This window comes from Oryx dammah, unplaced genomic scaffold (assembly GCF_014754425.2).
Source record: "Oryx dammah isolate SB20612 unplaced genomic scaffold, SCBI_Odam_1.1 HiC_scaffold_27, whole genome shotgun sequence".
In the NCBI taxonomy this organism is placed as follows: Eukaryota; Metazoa; Chordata; class Mammalia; order Artiodactyla; family Bovidae; genus Oryx; species Oryx dammah.
Genome location: NW_024070211.1, coordinates 44098934 through 44116528, shown reverse-complemented (window position 1 = coordinate 44116528; position 17595 = coordinate 44098934). Strand labels below are relative to the sequence as shown.

Genomic DNA, 17595 nt, shown 5'->3' with positions numbered 1-17595 from the left:
GTCTTGGTGCTCGCTGGGGGGGCAAGGTCACAAGGGGCTTGGGGGGGCCTGGGGAGGGAGGGGAGCAGGGACGGGAGGAGGAGGTGGGGGCGCTGGAGGAGCTGTCTGCGTGCCATGTTGGATGTGATGAATCTTCAGTGGAGGAGGTGGGGGACTGAACTGCGGCAGGGACGGGGGGCAGGGGGCGGGCTTCAGCTGGGCCATAGCCGAGCCGGGAGTGGGGGGCGGGGGCGGGGGCGGTGGGGGAGGCACCACTCCATTGGGGGGCACCAGGATCTGAGGCTTCACTGACAGTGAGGTCGAGGGCTGCATCCCTGATGCGGGGGGAGGCTTAAACAGGGCTCCCGAATGCTGAGAGGCGTTCTGCAGCCTGGTTATCGTGCTGTACTTGACAAACATCGTGGCTGCGGAGCCCGTAGACGGGGCGGACTGGCTGGGCAGGGGCGGCGGCGGGGGCGGCGGAGGGGGAGGGGGTGGCGGCGGGGGCGGGGGTGGGGGCGGGAGGGGTGGTGAAGGCTGTGAGGCCGAGTAGGGGGTGACTAGCTTGGGCTGTGGGGATAAAGGGGGAATGAGTGAAGTGTAGGGTCGATTCAGAGACTCCATTCTGGCCTAAAAGGAGTATAAAAGGGAGGTTGGGGGAGAGAAAACACAACAAAGAAAACAGTTACAGAGGTTAAGATTTGACTGTTAAACTAAAAAGCAAGGAATCAGAGACGTGCATGAAAGGGTGCAGCAGCTGGTAATGGTCAAGATGGACAATGGCAAGAAGGCTAAAGCCCCACTCCCCGGGGAACAAGGGCATGGAGAAAATCTGTTTACCTAACAGCCTTCTCCAATGCCTAAACTTCTTAACTACTTGGGGATAATTTCCTGTAGCAAGTCTGTCTGGATGATGCCCTCCGCTTTCTGACCTCTGGTTTTCACACACCCTGCCCCGGGGTGAGCACCAGGGCCTCGGAGCAGGGGACTGCCCCTGGACTGTGGCAGAGGGAGATGTGATGACCGGAGTTCACCTTTCAGTCCAGGACTGCATCCACATCAAGCAGATGCCATAACTGGGTTTAGGAGAGCTGCTGGAGGGCCTCCCGAAGAATGAGGATGGCTTTTTGATGCTAGTGAGCGGTATGAGTATGAGAATGTTCAGCAGGCGTGCACAGTCACACAGCAATGAATGAGCTTGACACACACACTCGTGTTCGTGTGAGACACTTGCATCCAACATGCACAGAAGTCCAGCAATGCAGGTAAAGGGGGGGTATTCTTTACATTTGTTTTACTGGAAAATACATAAAGAAATGCTTCATAAACATTACAGCTAAAGATCATAAAAATACCATACAGAAAAAGCCAGAAGAAAATGAGAGGAAACTTTGGAAGGCTAAAGGAAATGTATCAAGACACAGGAGCTAGAGTTTGCCAACAACCTACTGACCGGCCCATCTGAGCACCTCTTGGCATGGCCCAAAGGACCACACCCGGTCATTTATTTTATAGAGCTACTCATGCATGAATGTGGTTCAAGTGCTTCTGAAAGCAGAGGAAGGACTCTGGGCTTAGTGACTCTGGGTATATTTTTTGGGCTCTTTGAACAAACTGTGAGGATCCAAGATAAACCATCTGTTTCCAATTCTGAATGACATCTAATTAGCACTGGGAATACTTAGGTTAGTAGTCTAGAAGGCTCATGACAGTGCTGAGTTCTAGTGCCCATCAGGTCATTCACATGTTCCTTTAATAACTGCACATCAAAATAAAAGCATTAGTTTGCAAGATCTGGTTACAGGAGTCACCCAGGTTAATGTGCTTCCAAAGAACAGCCCCTGACCTTAACTTGACCCTGTCTTGGCTGCTGCAGGGGTGGAGACCTTAGCTGTGCTGGCCGCCTCATTTGGCACCTGAGACTGTGGTAACAAGGAGAAGAAACATACAGGGGGTCAAGACTCAAGCTCAGTGTCACTGCTGTGAGGCAGAGTTCATGGTCTCTCTGAAGCTATGTGCCACGAGGTACTCTGCTGCTTGATCACAGACCATTTGGACCCTTTGCTTCCCTTGGCCTTTCTCCTAACAGTTGGCTAGTTCCACCATTTAAAATGCATGTGGATGACACCATTAAGTTCGGTAGGGTAAAGGACTTTTCTTTAGGCACCTGAATTTTGTAAGCGCAGCTTCTCCATAATATATATGGAATATCAGCACCAGATAGTGCTGTTCCACTCAAATTGATTAAATATGGGAAGGAAAAAAATTCCTTAAAAGTCTGAGCCTCTGGTAAGGGGGTTAAACTGTCATTGTCTTGAGAATTTAGGTTATTAGCACCAATTCTCAAATATTCATTCCTAAGAGAAGGTGTTCCACCCCACATTGGGCTACCTATGACTCCTCCACCCTCCCCAAGTCCAGTTAATCAATCATATATGGAAATAAAGGAATAAATTGAGGGGAAATACCCATTTAACTCTCACTGAATGTATTGTGTAAGTAATTCAGAGAAGAAAAACAAAAGTCAAAATGATTTTTGGATGGAAACAGAATGGCCAGACCAGGCAAGCTCCTGGCTCCTCGCCTCGGCCTGTGCCTGCGCCGCTAAGAGTGGCAGAGCTGGGCCACCACGGCCCACAGGACATCAAAGACAGCGTGATATGGTGAACCAAAGAACCTCTCTGTTTCTAAGCAGCCTTGCAATAATTATACTTGTCCTTCAGCGTCAGTTGAACAACCTTCTATGCAAGGATTGGGGGTCCAATATTTTAAGGGGATTAATGGGAATTTAGTCTTCCACATAAACTGTAAATTGAGAAAAATTCACCCAATGTGCAAAGAAATGCCAAAAAGCATAAAAGAAAAGGAGTCTGAATAAGTTAATAGCCAATAAAGTAACAATCAACTCTTAGCAGTTTCTCTGGAACAACAGCAAGGCATTGGCACTAGAGGGTGTTGTTGCTCCATCCAAATTAAGAGAGGAAAGGGGGAGATTGTTGTTATTTCTTAAAATTCTGAGCCACTGATAAAACTGCTAGGTGTTGTTTTTTTTTGAGATCTTAGATCATCAGAGCCAATTCATAAGTATCCATTTCTGAGAAGCAAAGAAAGAATACTGAGATAAGGCCAAGAAAGATTCCTAATGAAGGAATAAAAGAGCACTACGCTCCCTCCCTTACCCGCCCTCAGAACACTATAGAGAGGCGTCCCCTCTACCCTGACCTGAGCACATTACCTTGCTGGACTCTTCCAGCTGCGTGCCTCGCTTCCAGGCCTCAGAGAAGATGGAGCTCACCATGCTCTGGGAACGGATGTGTCCTGCCGGCTGGGTGTCAGACACTCCACTGTCAGACTGATTGGAGTGATTGGACTGAGATTCTGTTTGAAACATTTTCAAAAGTCAGATTAAATTAAGTATTGTGACAGTATAAATATGTACTAAATTTGTATAAAGCTTTCACTCTAGATTAGACAGGATGCAGAATGGCAAGTTACTTTTACCTGACCCATTTCACACAGACACAGCCCTTGTTTTCCACTAGAAAATCTCTCCCATCCTAGGGCAAATAGGAGATCTCGATTCTTTTTAAACTGCTCATCAGGAGAAACTGATAATTACAACAAAACGTTCATGTAACATTATTGGTATCCTGACAACCTATCTTGTAAGAACTCCTAGCAAGTAAAATTAATGAACCATGAATAGAAGAGTGCTTTTTTAAAAAACATATCTTCATTACATTTGAGAATCGATCTTTTTACATTGAGAATCAATCTTTTTACATAACCCTGGCTCCAGGCCATCTCAGAGACTTCTCACTTATGAATTCAGATCTATACATGGTGATTACTGCTTTTATCCCAGCAATGAATAATACTGAGAATTTGACTGCCAAGTGAGAAGTCTGTTTCCTAGGGTTTCAGGTGTTGGCACCACAATGAACCAGTTGTGCCACAGGCTGGCTTCCTGAAGGGCACAAAGGCATCTTCAAGGGCCCTGGGAATGGCTGAGGATACAGTGGAATCTGACTGACATCTACGGTGAAGGAACTAAAAAGATAATTTCGCTGGACACCAAGTCAGGTGAGGTAACCTTATGGGAGCACCTAGTCCAATATCTGGCATCTGGTCGGAGAATCAAATGTTAAAGCTAGTCTCACTTCTCTGTGAGAAGAGGATATGATTAGACTGCAGTATTAAATAAGTCCAGCCAAATTAATCAAAATCCTGCAAAGATAATAGCCACAAACTCCTTTAGAAAAATTTAAGACAGTATCTTCAGGGTAAAAAATATAAGCAATAGAGGGTAAAACCAACTATTTTCTTAATAGTTTAATTTAATATCTGAGTAGAATAGGGTAATCTAGAGTAGATTAAAGGACAGCAACCTTTAAGACAAGAGGCTGTAACATGTAGCTTCTTGAGCTCTCTTCACATGAATGTACATGATTTTGCAATTTACACTTAGAAGTCTTCCTAATACTTAATATATACAGACAGATGACTCTGGAGTGGGAAAAGGCACTGTATCACTTCATAAAATACCTTTGGAAGCACCCAAATTAAGTGCTGCATAAATTTTTAAAATATACATCTTTTTTCTCAATCTTCCTCTTATTCCATTATCTATAACCTTACTTGTAATACAGTCTTCTTACTTTGCCTTTCCTAACCAGCTGCCATAAAGGTTTCTTCCTCCCAATTTAATAAACATTTTACAACAGTTATAGATTTATAGAAAAGTTGCAAAGCTAGCACAGAGTTCCTACATACCTAGCACCCAGTTTACCTCATTAACATGTTATAATATTCTAGTCCACGTGTCACGACTAAGGAACCAATACTGGATACTAGCTAAACTCCAAACTTTATTTGGATTTCACTAGTTTTTCCACAATTTCCATTTTCTGATCAAGGATCTCATCCAGGTTACCACATTACAGACAGCTGTCATGTCATGTCTATGACAGTTTCTCAGACTTTCCTTGTTGTTGATGACCGTGACAGTTTTGAGAAGTACTGGCCAGGGTTTCTGCAGCATGCCTCTCAATTTTTACTTGTTTGATGTTTTTTCTTTGAAGTTATGGGATTTAGGGAGGAAGACCAAGAGAGGGAAAATGCCAGTCTCATCACACTGCACCAAGGGTACAAGCTATCAATGACTGATGACCCTGGTCAGCTGGCTGAGGTGCTGGCCGGCTCCTTACTGCAAGGTTGTGTGTCCCGCTCTGCTCTTGGGGAGCAAGTCATTTTGCACAGCCCACAGTTAACGAGGGGGGCAGTTAGGCTCTACCTCCTCGAGGGCAGAATATCTGCATAAATCACTTAGAAATCTGTACAGGATATTGGTCTCTTCTTCTCCATTTATTTAATTCAATTATTTATTTATATCCCCATGCACTGCAGGCTATTTATAATTTGGAGTAGAGCCCTATACTGTTATCTTGTTGTTCGAATTTTTCCAGCTTTGGCTACTGAGAGCTCTCGTAGGTTGAGTCCTGTGTCCCTTTTTACAGACTCCCATCCCTGTGTCCCTTTTTACAGACTCCCATCCCTGTCAACACACGATGCTCCAGGCTCATCTTATATATTCTCTGCCACAGCCCTAGAATCAGCCACTCACCAGAGCCCTGGCTCCTTTGTTTTAGAAAATAGCATTGAGAAACCAAGGTCGAGGCTTTTGGTATTCTCACTGCTACTGAGCTGTCACTGCTTCTAGCCCTCTAGGTGGACAGAACCAAAGAGTATGTGTGTGGAAACTAGCCCATGTGTGACACATTCACAATGCGTTTCTGTGTACTTACTAGGGATGAGATCTAGTCATACAGTTTCTAAATCAAATAAATATTTCTTAATTATTTCATAATGTAGGCCATTAGAACAAAAAGGTATGCTTTTAGATGATACAGATATCATTTATGGAACTTTTGAAGGGAAAGAAGCCTTTAAGATGTGATCACAGCATCCTTGTTTAAAGGATGTGGGAATCTGAAAATAAGCACCTTTTTAGTATCACTGATTTCCTCTGAAAACTTTAGAAAGTTTGACTTAAACAGCTTCCTTAACTGTGGATACTGAACAAATTCTAGTTGTTTCCACTCCACTGAAATGTCAGGAAACCTGTGGGGATTGAAGGGCAGTTTCATGATGATTCTGAGTACTCTTCTCCATGCAACTTTCTATCCCCAGTTGTGCATCAACACTTGCTTTCAGCAATATGATTTTTAAATAAACTTCATAACAAAACTCTTGGCTTTACCACTTCATATACTGGTTTTCCATTTCAAAACATTATGGGAACTAGGCCATGATACTGTCTGCTCTAATAATTACAAAAATAATAATAGCACATGGGCCTACTGATTAAAATTTGGAAATTATGCACAGCCCTAGTTTTAAAAAAATCACTCTGAGATAACCGGGTCTCCTATCAGTCACTATACAGACACCTTCCTGTTGGTAGTAGAGTTCTTGGGGCATTTCATCCTACCTGGGATGCTGGAAGAACTAGATCCTGATTTAATGCTGGAGCTGGATAAGGAAGTCCAATCATAAGCCGATTCTGTCCTCTTCAAAGCTTCCTGATAGTTCATGTAGAGCTGCTTCCCGTACTAAACAGAAGGCAGTAAATGAGGACATCCGAACTTTACTGGGTATGATATGGGTGTATGGGGTAGGAAAAGGGGATACATTTCTGTTTACTGACTCATAGTTTGTATTAAAATTAATACCCTATAATACTTCAAAAATTCTTTGAATAGCAGTAAATTAGAATCTATTCTTATCTGTCCTCATTTTTAGAAAGGCAGCAAGAAGTTAATACTTGATCCTGTTTAGGTTCATTATCAACATAAATATTTTTTCAGTTATTTTTAAAGCAACTTTGATTTTATGTCTATAATAAATTTTATTTTTAGTTACTTAAAAGTGAATAAATATCCTTTCAAGGACTACATATCATCTTTAAGGCGTCCTTAAAAAAATTTTTTTAAGACTTTTTTTTTTTTTTAGAGCACTTTTAGGTTCACAGCAAAATTGAGAGGAGGGTAGATTTCCCAGGTACACTCACAGCATCTCCCATTATTAACATTACCTACTAGAGTAGGACATTTGTTACAATCACTTAGTCCACATGGACACCTTGAGGTTTCCTTAGGTTCATTCTTGGTGTTTACATTCTATGGGTCTGGACAAGTATATAAGGACATGTATCTAACATTGTAGTATTATACAGAGTATAAATATTTTTACTGCCCGAAAAATGTTTCACAATCCACCTATGTTCATTTTCCCCCCAACCCCAAGGCAGTTGAATTAAAAAAAAAAAAAAATTCTTTTGTTCAGGCTAAACTCTGCTATATAACAACCATATAGTGCATTCTCCAAAGCCAAAATAAATCACTTTGGTGCTACATAAGCTTTTACCAGCAGTATTATTCCTTGGATGCCAGCTGGTAAAAGTTTATCCCCATCACTGAGAAAAAAGCACACTTAAAACATGAAACTTGGGCCTGAGAGACTGAGACACTGGCAAAATTATGACTATGAAACAAACAATAATTGTCATGACAACCAAAACCATATCATTAAATACCCATCATTCCATTATCAGACCAAAAGAAAACCTACCTTTGCTATGCGGATACCATTGACCCACTGGTGGAGGGTCCTCATGTCATCACAGCAAAGATATTTGATGTACTGAGATTTCTTCTGGATCTGCGGATGCTGTAAGATTAAAGGCAAAACCCAACTAAGTCCCCTGGAGAAACAAGAGATAAATTCTATCAAAGCTTAAACACATCCTGACAAATTACAGGTCCTGGGAATAATGGCCAAATCATTTATACCTCTTAAACATCCATAAGGTTGAATAAAATGGTCCTAAGTATTGGTCCTAAGTAAATGGTCCTAACAAACAGGTGCCAACTTGTGTTAAATTTTAGGCCAAGATGTTGAAAGTTAAAAAAAAAAAATCCTTCCCATCATGGAAAACTCCAAAATACCCCTTTCTACCTTTCAAAGGAACAAAGTCCACCAAGGTTAACAAAGTCAGTGAAAATGATAATCTATAATGGAAGTGAATGAATGAATGAACTGAAATCATGGAATCAGAAAACTCCAAATGAGAGAGTCTTCGGTACAGCTTCCTGTGCGTCTCTGGAGGGGAACGCCTGGGCGGAGACGAAGCACAGGACACAGCACCTGAAGGCAGCGGCGCTCACACCACTGTGCTGCTCCTTGCTGTGGGCTGAGCATCACTCTGCAGGCCCCTCCGCCGCAGCATGTACTTTTTGGTGGAGGCTTGGATGGGAGGTGACTGACTTGACCTTGGCTACAAAATGCAAGTGCGAGAATAGACTCAAAGTATTTTAACTCCATTGAGCCACAACCTCTAGTTCCCCGGAAGAAAAACCCTAAATCACACTTGGTTCTGGATTTAATGACTCTTAATTACTACCTCTCTTTTCAGTGGAAAAATCTTATTTCACCTGGAGAAATACTGAAATTTATGTTCAATTACAAGAGGCTGTATAAATTCTCTAACGAAATGTTTGTTGTGAAAACCCATGAGAGCAATAAAATAAGCAATTTTATAAGTTTTCGATGCAGCAGGAAAATTTGGCCACAAATATAAGTTATGTATATCTGCAGTGTTAAAAATCAGTCCCTCTGGTTGCCAAGAGAACTGTAAATCCATTTATTCCATTCTATTCATTGCTTTATAGAGCTCACCCTCAATGAGAAAACATTTAATATCACAGCCAATTTAGTTATTGAAAGCTGCAGTCGGAATTTTAAACAATTAAGCCGTTAACAGTAACAGGTTAGCAAAACAATACTTAACAGTTTTCCCCGACAGTACGGCCTCCACAGCCTTCTCTTGGATCGAGTCCCTTGCCCTTACTGTGTGCTCAGTCGCTCAGTAGTGTTTCTTTGTGGTCCCATGGACTGTAGCCCTGCCAGGCTCCTGTGCCCATGGAAAATACTGTGCCCTGGTATTACCAAGAATACCAGAGTGGGTTGCCATTTCCTATCCCAGGAGATCTTCCTGACCCAGGGGTCAAACTTGAGTCATTTGCATCTCCTGCACTGGCAGGTGGATTCTTTTTACCACTAGTGCTATCTGGGAAGACAAGATCTTTATAAGTCATAAGAAAACCAGCACAGCAATCTTGCAAGAGCAAAGGACAGGTAGAGGTGTATGTATTTTTCTATAAAAGAAGGATGGGAATTTTATTTCATTCACGCATTCAAGCAACATTTAATGGGCAAGAACTACCTGCCAGCTGCTTGAAGTAGGTGTTGGGCTACAGCGTGCATAACATAGAAGGGTCCACAGTTCACGAAGAAGATAAAATGAGCTAATTGAAACTGTTTTCTTTAGTGCTGCCAACTAGGGCTTAAAGAGCTGTTCTTCATCTCCTGCTTCCCTGAGGCCTCGCCTACAGGGCCAGGGTCAGATATCTGAACCCGGGGCTGCAGGATGGCTCTGAGCCTTTATCGCCACTCCCTCTCTTTACGGTGATTTACAAACCATCCTCCCCTGATTCCTTCCATTTCCCAGAAGGCAGTTACCACACATGGGTGCTCAACTGTAGCAGTGGCTGGCCTGAGAGTATGTGTGTGTTCTCATCATTCTGTACAAGGGAGTGTTTTTTTATCAATACAACATAGAAAACCAGAGAGTTGATCCTCTATCCTTCTCTCTGCCTCTCTCTAACCTGAGAATCCAAATACTACCCTGAAGAGAACTATGATATGACTGAGTATCTGCAGGTAACTTCATTTTAGGACCTCAAGAATTCTTTTTCAACTGCCCACAAAATAAAGACATTCCTTCTACAGCCTTCATTTTGGTCATCCAGGCTCTGCACCAGTGCCTTAGGAGGTAAGCTGTTCCTCTAGTTTATTGTTACTGTATTTAAAGTGGCATTTATCGAGCACTTAGTATATACCAGGCATTATTAGGCTGAGTAATTCACATATATTAGCTCATCCCACCCTCATGAACACCCCAAGAGTTACATATTATTGTTTCCACTATATGAGAAGAAACTGAGGGACAAAAGGCTTAAGATAGCATTCAAAGCTGCTCACCAGTAAGTGAAGGAAATCAGTATTTGAAACCATGCCGTCTCATTCCAGGGCCTAGACTATTAACGTCACACTACTGCTTTATTATGCTTTATTTATGGTGTCTTCCCTGGTGGCTCAGATGGTAAAGTGTCTGCCTGCAATGCGGGAGACCCAGGTTCAATCCCGGGTTGAGAAGATCCCCCAGAGAAGGAAATGGCAATCCACTTGCCTGGCAAATCCCATGGATCAAGGAACCTGATGGGCTACAGTCCATGAGGTCGCAAAAGAGTCAGCCACGACTGAGTGACTTCACTTTGTACTGCTTGTCTAAATTTGCTGCCTTACTCCTTTTTACCCTACACTATTATTTCACCACTTTAAAAATCACACAAGAGCTAAGAGTGAGTAGGAAGGAGACATTCTTTGCTAAAAACTGGAAGCTCAACATTTAGATTTCTTAAAGACTCCAAAGAGAATACAGGCATACCTTGTTTTACTGTACTTTCCCTTGGTACACTTTGTAGCTACTGTTTTTTTTTAAAACAAATTGAAAGTTTGTGACACCCTGCCTGGAGCAGGTCTACTGGTGTCACTTTTCCAACAGCATTTCCTCACTTCATGCCTTGGTGTCACATCTGGGTAATTCTTGCAAAATTCCAAACTTCTACATTATTATTATATTTGTTGTTGTGATCTGCGATCAGTGATCTTTGCCGTTACTATGACGACCGGCTGAAGGCTCAGATGATGGTTAGCATTTTTAGCAATAAAGCATTTTAAAATTAAGGTATGTACATTGTGTGTTTTTTTAACAGACATAATGCTATTGCACAATTTAAATATATTCACTGGGAAAACACAAAATACATATAATTTGCTTTATTACGATATTCACTTTATTACAGTGGTATGGAAATGCACTCACAGCAACTCTGAGTTAAGACTGTATATAATGAAAATGCTCCACCCCCTCCAAAATGAACAGCTATTAAAAAAGAAAGGTTATCATTTGATTTTTTAAATTATGTTGATTTGGAAAGTTTGCATTCTCTGACAAAAGGCAAAAAAATTGAGAATTAAATAAAAACATTTAAGAATAGAATTAAGAAATTTTGGATTACTATCATGCTACCAGATTATTTTTCTCTATGTATGCCAGAAATTAGAATGAGACAGACAATTCCTAAAATTCTGTAACTAAAAAGTGATGCTCTAAAATCTTGGTCCAAGTGCCAAAAGAAAATATTGAATATACATAATCCATTTATTACTCTGGAAATACATATAGACCTGAAAATCAATTCTCTCAACTAACATGCTAGAAACTAAAAAATAAGACTATAAACTCCACCTTATTACTTCCAGGATTATCATTATAACATCTTTTTATTAATAATAGTGTTTGAGAAGTTCATGCTCATATTCTATCTCTAAATCCTGACCATTTTTTTCCTTCCCATCTAACATTTTAAATTACTTTGTCTCACTTCTCAAGGGATAAAAATTTAGACCTAGCTAAGATGACTCTATTCCAACAATTATTGTGGTATATGTATTTTTAAAACTCGGGTTTCCTTTAAGAACTTAATTATACATGCATATACATGTTTCCCAAGTGGGTATGTCTTTCAGATAATATATCAACATATATCCTGTTTATTTCTATACTGTCAAATTTCATGAATCATCTCTTCCCATCATTATTATTTTCATTATTATCTTTAAAAAACTAATTACCAAATAATGTGTTTCATGAGTTCCTACAAGTATGTACCTACTTCCTGTCTCCTGCACTTCACTGGAAGGATTCAGACTCAGTCATTATAGTCCAGAGCTGATGAAGGGGAGCAGGCCCTTACAAATACTTACATTTGCACTTGTATCGACCCTGTGTGGCAGCATTTTTTGGTTTGTCAGAACTCACATGTTTAAGAATAAAAATACCTACATAGGCAAAAGCTAGTGCAAGTTTATAAGGAAAAAAGACATGTCTTAAATACTAATAGTTGAGTGAAAGTTGCTCAGTCGTGTCCGACTCTTTGCAACCCCGTGGACTACACAATCCATGGAATTCTCCAGGCCAGAATACTTGGAGTGGGTAGCCTTTCCCTTCTCCAGGGGATCTTCACAATCCAGAGATCAAACCCAGGTCTCCCACACTGCAGGCAGATTCTTTACCAGCTGAGACACAAGGGAAGCCCAATAGTTGAGCGGTCTCAGGCAAAATGATCCCTTAAACAGGTTTCCATATGAGGAAAACGGGGACTCTAGATCAGACTTGTCAAATGGATGCATACAGTGTTCCAGGGCAGTACCTTCCACCCTGGTTCTTTAGAAAATGGTGGTCATTATCTTTACTATTATCTACATCCAGTGGTATGTTGCTTTTTTAGTTCAATACATTAAATATTCCTAGGTAGAGAGATAATGTAAGTATGGAGACTAGTTTAACCTATTTTACCAGAGGAGTTTCCCTGGTGGCTCAGATGGTAAAGAATCTGCCTGCAATCCAGGAGACCTGGTTTCAATCCCTGGGTTTGGAAGAGCCCCTGAAGAAGGGAAAGGCTACCCACTCCAAGTATTCTGGCCTGGAGAATTCCATGGACTATGTAGTACATGGGGTCCCAAAGAGTCAGACACAACTGAGTGACTTCCACTCAACTAGTGAAAGTGGGATTGGTTACCCACTCCAGTATTCTTGCCTGGAGAATCCCATGGGCAGAGGGGCCCAGTGGGCTACAGTCCACGGGGGTCACAAAGAGTTGGACACTACTGAGTGACTTATGACCAACCTAGATAGCATATTAAAAAGTAGAGACATTACTTTGCCAACAAAAGTCCGTCTAGTCAAGGCTATGGTTTTTCCAGTGGTCATGTACGGTTGTGAGAGTTGGACTGTGAAGAAAGTTGAGTGCCAAAGAATTGATGCTTTTGAACTGTGGTGTTGGAGAAGACTCTTGAGAGTCCCTTGGACTGCAAGGAGATCCAACCAGTCCATCCTAAAGGAGATCAGTTGTGGGTGTTCTTTGGAAGGACTGATGCTAAAGCTGAAACTCCAGTACTTTGGCCACCTCATGCAAGAGTTGACTCACTGGAAAAGACTCTGATGCTGGGAGGGATTGGGGGCAGGAGGAGAAGGGGACGACAGGATGAGATGGCTGGATGGCATCACCGACTTGATGGATATGAGTTTGGGTGAACTCTGGGAGTTGGTGATGGACAGGGAGGCCTGGTGTGCTGCGATTCATGGGGTCGCAAAGAGTTGGACATGACTGAGCGACTAAACTGAACTGAGCGACTAACACACACACACACACTCTTTGCTAGAAGCAAATATGAAGCATACAAATCATTATTATAAAAACAAACCAATAAACCCTTGGAACAAAAATATTCTTAACCTAAGAATTCTGTGAGCTGCAAAAGGGCTTAAAATACTAGTCAATGGTCCTGCTTACAACTGGCCCTAACAGACACAGCTGGCTGCCTTCCCCAAGGCTTTCTTCTCCCTACCTCTTTTCTGACTGAGCCCCAGTGTGTCTGGATTCACCTCAGAGAGTGAATTCTGACTAATGTAAACCAAAAATGGTGGCTTTGTTCCTTGCCAGTGATTAGTGTAGGAGGGCATGTTACTCTAGGCCAACGACCCTCAAGGAGAGGGCTGTTGGAGGAGATCCTGGGAAATACTTCTTTCCTCTTAAAAAAAAAAAAAAGACAAATGGAGGGGGAAAATAGTCCCTCTTCTTCTGCTGGATTTTGCTGGGTCTGAGAATAAGCTGATATGCAGAAGATGGAACAGGGAAAGATAGAAAGGACTTGGGTCCTCACTGACAACTCTGAGCCACTATTGCATCTGTTATGAGACCCCCAAGTAACTTTCATTTATATTTACCTTGTAAGAAATTAAAGCTGAGAAAAAGTCAAATGTAAGAATATGTAACAAATATACATTCCACTACCCAGAGCAGCAAAGGTATCAACACATGTCATGTAACCTCTTAGAAAACTCCATTATATACCTGTGTGAGAATGGGAGTATGAAAGGCAAGTAACATCTTAGCATTATTAGAATAACTTTGATATCATGGGTCCCTTGACAAAGTTCTCAGGGACTCCAGGAGACCCTGAATCTCATTTTGAAAACTGCTGGATTAAGCTACTTTATATTAACTTAGAAAAAAATTATTTGCTACTGTAACTAAATGATATAGAATTTTCTCCAAAAATGATCACTTAATAAAGGGTTACCATTATAACACACCTAATTTTATCAAAGCAAAATCAAAAGTCTACCCCCAAACCCTCAACACCCACCTTCTCAAACCCGAGTGACAACTCTTAGACAGAAGCAAAGATGATGTCAACATGTAGACCTAAGTAGTTACCAAGGGGATCTGGGATGGAGCCAATGAGAAAAAACTTAATCATCCCCATAACCATATTGAACTTTTTAATGCTACCTTTTCCTAATGTTGCAATTTATCAATAAAATTCAGCAAAAATGTAAGTTCTCAAAAGTTCAAATATGTTAAGTGTGAGAAACTCAAAAGTTTGAATAAAGGGGGAAAAACAAAATCACAAAAAAACAGGTCATAATACATGCATTGGCTACCAGGGCCACGGTTCAGGAGAAAAGGGAGACAAGAATTATTTCTGGACTGGATGAAATGCACTCTACTTTGAACTCTCAGGCACAGCGTCCTCTGATGGTTTCTCTGAGTTAGTATAGGAAAAGAACTAAAATACACAAACATCTATGTTCCTCCCTCACTTCACCCCATATGTGGCTCTGATCTAAGTTTTCCTAAAATAAGGCTGCTATTAAATAAAAGTCTCAAATTTATAATCTAATCCATTTTATATATTATGACTCAAAGCTTGTAATTCAGTACCCATTTCCCAGTATCATCACTCTAACCAGGGTCAGCTACCGAACAGCACAGCTTCCTTCCTTCCTCCCCCTCTCCCTCCCTCCCTTCCTCTCTCTCTTCATTTACTTTATTGGCTTTGCCTCCTGGCTTGTGGGATCTTAATCCTGATTAGGGATTGAACCCGGGCCCAGCAGTGAAAGTGCCAAGTCCTAACCACTGGACTGCTGAGCAAGTCCCTTAACCATTCCTTTAAAAACATACACACTATAGAATAAAGCAAAAATAGTATACTCAGTGGAGACCCAAACTATTCTAAGATGTCCAGTAACCTTCTGTACGTCTAACATCAATTAAAATTCCTAAAAAGAGACACACGTTTACCTTGAGCACCAGACAATAGTCTGTAGGAGCTTTGTATTTGTTCCGATAGTCCTGTCCATAGTAGACGTTTACATGATCCAGCTGAAGAAAGCACACCAGGTCCCGAGAGACCTGAGAAGAAAACGCCCAAAAGACTGAATTAACAATAACAGGTGAACAAGCAAACATCACTGGTAACAGCTTCTAACTGAGAATCAAGCTTTACCAAGTAGAAATTATTGCTGTTTTGTAGAAGACAAGACAGTGAGATTCTCTATAGATGTTTCTTCCTTAAATCTACCACACAACAAGAAAGGCAGTCCATTTCACTCACCATCTTCTCATTCATAATGAACAATGACTTACTTGGAAAGGGTGGTATTTTAAAGAGACTTTAAATACAATATAGTATATTAAATACAATATAGTATTATAATAGAGCTCTCTGGAAAGAACAAGAGATACCAGGCAGTTCAGTGCCTGCCGTGCATGTCTCAAGCACAACAATTCTCAAGTCAGTGTTTCCTAGCCAGTTAAAAAGGGGAGATAACATGTACCTCTCAGGACGGTGGTAAAGACCTGATGAGATGATCCTGTAGAGAGCTTCAACAGTGCTGACCCCCACTAAGCACAGAAGTGACAGCTACCAACAGGGCCCGCAGCAGAAGTATATTACCTAAGCAAAGCTGAAATGCCTACAAGCCCAGAAAGCTATTCTCCCCCAAACAATAGAAAACAAAAATGACTCTGGCAGAAGTTTTAAAAATAATAAAAGCATGGTTTCAAATTCACCAGGAGAACTGAGATGGGCCCAATGAATGAGCAGAAAATGAACATTTTCAGGTTTCCTCTTCCTTATAATAGATCAATAAACAAAGCAATGCTCATGAGTGGAAACAAATCACCGCCTGTATCACTGTGTCAGTCTGCTCACTACAGATTAAAATCAATCAGCATAATGAGGAAGCTTAAAGTCAGCAGAAGGGACGCACCTTTGCTTTTCCTTTAGGGACATAGTAGATACCAGATGCTCGCAAGAGGAAATAACGCTTTTTCCAGGACTTCTTGCCATCATCTTTCAACCAAAGGACTCCCTCAATTTCTGGTACAGTTACAGAACTTCCACAAAAACACTCCTACAATAAGAAGATGATTGGGAAAGACATGATCCTTGGGTTCTCAAACCAAAGTTGTGCCTACCCCTGTGAAATGCACGACACTGTGATTAAACTAAAATACCTTTGTATAAAAACCACGCTGCTAATTTTACCTCAATTAGAACTTTCCAAACATTACATGGCTTTACTTTGGAACAACTATGGCAATCCCTGTGAACTTTTCCCTAAAATTGTTTTTAATGAAACTAAGCTGAAACGTCAGCTGAGTTGCACATAACAGCCCTTAAATGCATTTGTAAAAACATAGTTACAGTAAATTTAATGAAAGCGTCAGAACTAAAAGAAGCATTAGACTTTATTTGTCTCCAAATTAACATTTAGATTAGCCACAAATGTGTTAGTGGCTCAGCTGTGTATGACTCTTTGGGACCCCCATGGACTGTAGTCTACCAGGCTCCTCTGTCCATGGGATTCTCCAGACAAGAATACTGGAGTGGGTAGCCATTTCCTTCCCCAAGGGATCTTTCCAACTCAGGGATCAAACCGAGGTCTCCTGCATTGCAAGCAGATTCTTTACTGTCTGAGCTACAAGAGAACCCCAAATTTATATTAGCTGCATGCTAAATAGGAATATATTTTAAAAGAAGGCAACAGGCTAAACAAATGATTGCACTTTCACAATTTAAAAACAATCAGTGCATATAATGTAAAACAAGGCAAGCATTTATTGTTTAAATATTTAATACTAACTTGAAAGGAATGTAAACAAACTAAAAAGTTTGGATTCTAATGTCTGTATTTAGATAAGAATTTAAAAAGTCAATCATGTATTTAGTAAAGGGAAAGTAGAAATCCTCACTAAAATTGAACACATGAATATGAATTAATTTCTCCCCCCCACAGAAAAATTAGGAATTATGAATAGAATTTTTCTTAATTATAACTAGTCTCCCTATGAAAAGCTGAGTGCTGATCTTCATCCCCCTAATAGTCTTGTTGCTAAATATGAATTTTTTCAGATAATTTTCAAACATACTAACATATTGGACCTTAGTTCTCTAAAATCAGCAAAAGGCAAAAATTCAATTATATTTGAACTTGTTTTATTAATCTTCAAAATAAGGAGATGTATATTTTTAGGAAAATAACCATTCTGATTTTTAAAATTAGTTATTTCAGACTAAGGT

General features: G+C 40.8%; 1 protein-coding gene across 2 annotated transcripts in view; it reads right to left on the bottom strand.

Moving 5' to 3' along the window:
- The window catches only part of RAPH1 (Ras association (RalGDS/AF-6) and pleckstrin homology domains 1), a 62143-nt gene that overhangs the window by 7027 nt on the left and 37521 nt on the right, over positions 1-17595 (bottom strand). The window contains exons 10-16 of one of the 2 annotated variants that reach the window (XM_040228732.1): positions 16283-16426; positions 15312-15422; positions 7609-7707; positions 6470-6590; positions 3215-3357; positions 1826-1901; positions 529-609 (exon numbers count right to left, since the gene is read on the bottom strand). In XM_040228732.1, the coding sequence (XP_040084666.1) occupies positions 1827-1901; positions 3215-3357; positions 6470-6590; positions 7609-7707; positions 15312-15422; positions 16283-16426 (693 nt within the window). In that variant the 3' untranslated portion in view covers positions 529-609; position 1826. Of the gene's footprint in view, positions 1-48; positions 610-1825; positions 1902-3214; positions 3358-6469; positions 6591-7608; positions 7708-15311; positions 15423-16282; positions 16427-17595 lie in introns of those variants that run through there. The other variant, XM_040228733.1, reaches the window with a different exon arrangement.